General features: G+C 35.2%; 1 protein-coding gene across 1 annotated transcript; it reads right to left on the reverse strand.

The window, feature by feature from the left end:
* Positions 1-907: 907 nt before the first annotated feature.
* On the reverse strand, positions 908-2,753 carry LOC141676778 (cytochrome P450 CYP71D312-like). The gene is made up of 2 exons (XM_074482491.1): positions 1,784-2,753; positions 908-1,659 (listed from the first exon to the last, which is right to left on the reverse strand). Exons 1-2 carry the CDS (start codon positions 2,687-2,689, stop codon positions 1,036-1,038), a joined length of 1,530 nt encoding a protein of 509 aa, XP_074338592.1. The 5' UTR covers positions 2,690-2,753; the 3' UTR covers positions 908-1,035.
* Positions 2,754-3,699: the final 946 nt, after the last annotated feature.

Here is a 3,699-nt window from a genome sequence, read left to right on the forward strand (position 1 = left end):
TTTATCTTTGATCAACAAATTAAATCATAATCAATCATGAGTAGGTGGTCGGTTATGCTATTTTCTGCTGACATAGAATGCCCACATGTAGCCACATGGAGACATGTGTCTAAAAATTAGCTCACATCTCTGTGAATTTAAAATACAATAATCAGTCGTATAAATGGTTGGTTATAAGAGTTAAACACGACCAATTTCATAACCAACCAAGCTTAAACCGACGACGCTCGACAGTCGGTTTTATGGTTTATAACCGACCGTATTGGTTCATAACTGATCATTTCGGGCGATCGGTTATAACCTGTTTTCCTGTAATGGTGTTTATATTGAATTCAAACATAGGTTTGTATAGCGAATAACATTGAATTGCTCTTTATGACATGAATTGGCACCAAAAGTACTTGCCTGTTGTCCCGGTGCAATTTTGAGAATGTTAGAAGTTGTCCAACATCGTTTATGAGATGGGCAAATTGCTAGAATATAACCAGTCAGATAACTCCATTAGTATGAAATCTTTTGGGAATGACCCAAAAACAAATTTGTGCGGGCACGGCCCAAAGCGGACATACTAATGTGGAGTTAGGCATGCTCAGCAAGCCCAACAAGTGGTATCAGGGTTATGGTTATAGCGGTCCAGAACAATCTCATATGGGCTCCTGGTTGGGCCTAGGAAGCGGCAAATGGGTTATCTCATGATGGACTTAAGGAAAAGGCAGGTGGGCCTTCTGATAACTCCATTAGTATGAGATCTTTTGGGAGTGACTCAAAAATAAATTTGTGTGGATTCGGCCCAAAACGGATAATGTCATACTAATATGGAGTTAGAAATGCTCATCAAGCACAACAAAGAATGAACATAAGATTTGAGCACGAAGAAGTAAGAATTTTTTAGGATACATGCCATATATTTCACCCTGAACAAATTCAAGTATGTATTCATAAGCAATGAAATTACAATTTTACCATTAAAAAATTATCAAGTTTCTCTTTTTTATGTATTAAAAACAAAATACGAAAAAGATAACTTGATCAATTTTAATCTTCTAGGGTAGAAATGTAAGAAGTGGCATTCAGAAACAAGCTGTTCTTCCGTTTAGTAGTGGCCCCAAAAGTTTCGTCCATGTCCAAATCTTGAGGCTTCATCCCATCAGGAAGTGTCCAGTCAAAGTGATACAACATCTGGGCAAGAGGAAGCTCCACACTAGCTATTCCAAATGATATTCCAGCACACATTCTCCGTCCAGCGCCAAACGGAATAAATTCGTAGTTAGCTCCCATGTAATTAACTGAACTTTCCTCGAATCTCTCCGGGATAAAACTGTTGGCATCAACCCAACATTCGGGATCTCTTCCGATAGCCCATGCATTTACCATGACTTTGGTTCCAACAGGAATAGTGTATCCATCAATTTCACATTCTTTTCTACACTCTCTAGGGAGTAGTAGTGGAACCGGTGGGTGTAAGCGTAGGGTTTCTTTGATCACTAGCTTTAGATAACTCAAACCCTGAATATCAGTTTCTGTTACACTTTTCTTTCCTTTCAGGGCTGTTCTCAATTCTTCTTGTGCCTTCTTCATTGCGCTAGGCTTTTTCATCAACTCCGACATCGCCCATTCTAGCACCGCTGAAGATGTATCAGTTCCCGCAGTGAACATATCCTGATAAGAGATATCAATAATTTATTAATGAGACAAGAAATCAAGATTAATTAGCGGCTTGATCTTTGAAGATTTAGCTCTATAATTTTTTTTCTGTAACTTTGCATTGAAATATATTACTTACCAAAACAATGCCTTGGATGTCATTGGCAGTAACCGGAAATTCAAGTTGCAGAGTTTCATTAACTCTCAGAAGAATGTCGACAAGATCTTCCTCCTCTGCTTCGAGTTTAGTTCCTTTCTCTTTTCTACTAGCCAACTTTTCCTTATGTTCATTAATGATGTAATCGAATATATGATCAAGCTCCCTTCGGACCTTTTGTAATGCAGGCTTCATTCCACTAAGAACTGGAAAAACTAGCATAGATGGAAACAAATCAGCCATGAAAAAACCTGCACCCCAATAGGCTATATTCTCGGTAGCTTCTATGAGTTCATGTTGATACTTGCATCTCTTTCCAATCGTAGACCTACAAGTTATCGAGTTCGCCAAATTAGAAACCTTTTTACTGATATTGACTGGTGATCCTGATGTTGATTGAATGGATTCAATAAGATCCCTTGCCTCCTCCTCTCGAATAGATCGGAAAGACCTAACTTTGTTAGCACTCAAGAGTTCCAAGGTACATATTTTTCGGAATTGTCTCCAGTGATCACCGTAGCGAGCCAAGACAATGTCTCTGCAATTGGACAAGATGATATTGCCAAGTAGTAGTGTAGGACGGTCAGAAAAACAAAGATCATGAGTTTTGAGAACTTCTTTAGCAACTCTCGGGTTCGATATTACGACAGCAGAGACCTCACCAAGCTGTAGGTGCATGAGAGGTCCATGAATTTCGGACAAATTGTAGAGACTGCGGTGAGGAAGTGCACCAGTCACTTGTAACAAGTTTCCTAAAATGGGGAGTTTAAATGGCCCTGGGGGAAGTTTTTTTGGGAGTTTGGATTTTCGGATTAGTGTTTTGAGTAAATTAAGAAGCATGAAAACAAAGATCATGAACATAAGTAAAGGCACTATTTGGATAGCCATTTGATAATAGAGAAAATATGATTGTAAGTGTTGTTTGAAGTGGATGTTGATAATTCGAAGTCGTGAATCTTCAATTTATAGGACATTGTTTGTGATGTCCAAACCATGTTGGCCAGTTTCAACTACTACTTTTTAAATTCAAACCTTCGGTCTTCCCTGTACATTTTTATATTATTTCTATCTTTTATATGAATAAATTGAATTAAACAAATGTATCTTATCACCTAAGTTTTTTTTTTTAAAAAGCCGTATGTACGTGTTGCATGTAACTTGTTTAAATCATGTGATGTATATATAGTTGATGGCTTGGTCATTGCTCATTGGTGGATGCCAGATTTTTGAAGTCACATTTGACGTCCACGAGGAGTACCTATGCAGAATTTCCAGATAGCGAAAATGGATTTAAAGTCACATTTAAGGTGAAGAAAAAATTATGTTAAGGACTTGACTAAACACTTCATGGCTTCTAGAAACCATCTCTTTTTTTCCCAACAACCCTAAAATGATTTCATGATCTAATATATGATTTCATATATATATATATATATATATATATATATATATATATATATATATACTAACTTAAAACCCGTGCGATGCACGGATCGCACAGATTTTTTTTAATATTATATATTTTTGAAAAAATATATATTGAATTCAATTCATAATTTTGTTCATTTAAAATTTTAAATGATATGACTTTATTAATAGACGTATATGTTCATAAAATATTATTTTAGCATGATGATTACTTAATCGATTAACTATAACTCTATAAAAGATATTTGGAAATGAAAATATTATTGATTGAACTATATAGTTTTATTGATAATTTTATTTGTATTTTAGAAAATAATAATTTATATTTTAATTAAAATTTGATTTTTTAGTTCAAGTCAATAGGATACGAATTATAGTTAGTGTAATATTAATTTTATTTATAGTTAGTGTAATATTAATATGATACGGATTATAGTTCTCCACAATTCTCTGTATAAGAGGGTACTCCA

Source organism: Apium graveolens, chromosome 8 (assembly GCF_009905375.1).
Source record: "Apium graveolens cultivar Ventura chromosome 8, ASM990537v1, whole genome shotgun sequence".
Taxonomy (NCBI): domain Eukaryota; kingdom Viridiplantae; phylum Streptophyta; class Magnoliopsida; order Apiales; family Apiaceae; genus Apium; species Apium graveolens.

Bases quoted from the DNA above. Each gene is read 5' to 3' on its own strand.
- LOC141676778 (XM_074482491.1), bottom strand. From the start codon at position 2,689: ATGGCTATCCAAATAGTGCCTTTACTTATGTTCATGATCTTTGTTTTC. The intron at 1,660-1,783 runs GTAAGTAATATA...ATCTCTTATCAG, and splicing joins ACATCCAAGGCATTGTTTTG to GATATGTTCACTGCGGGAAC.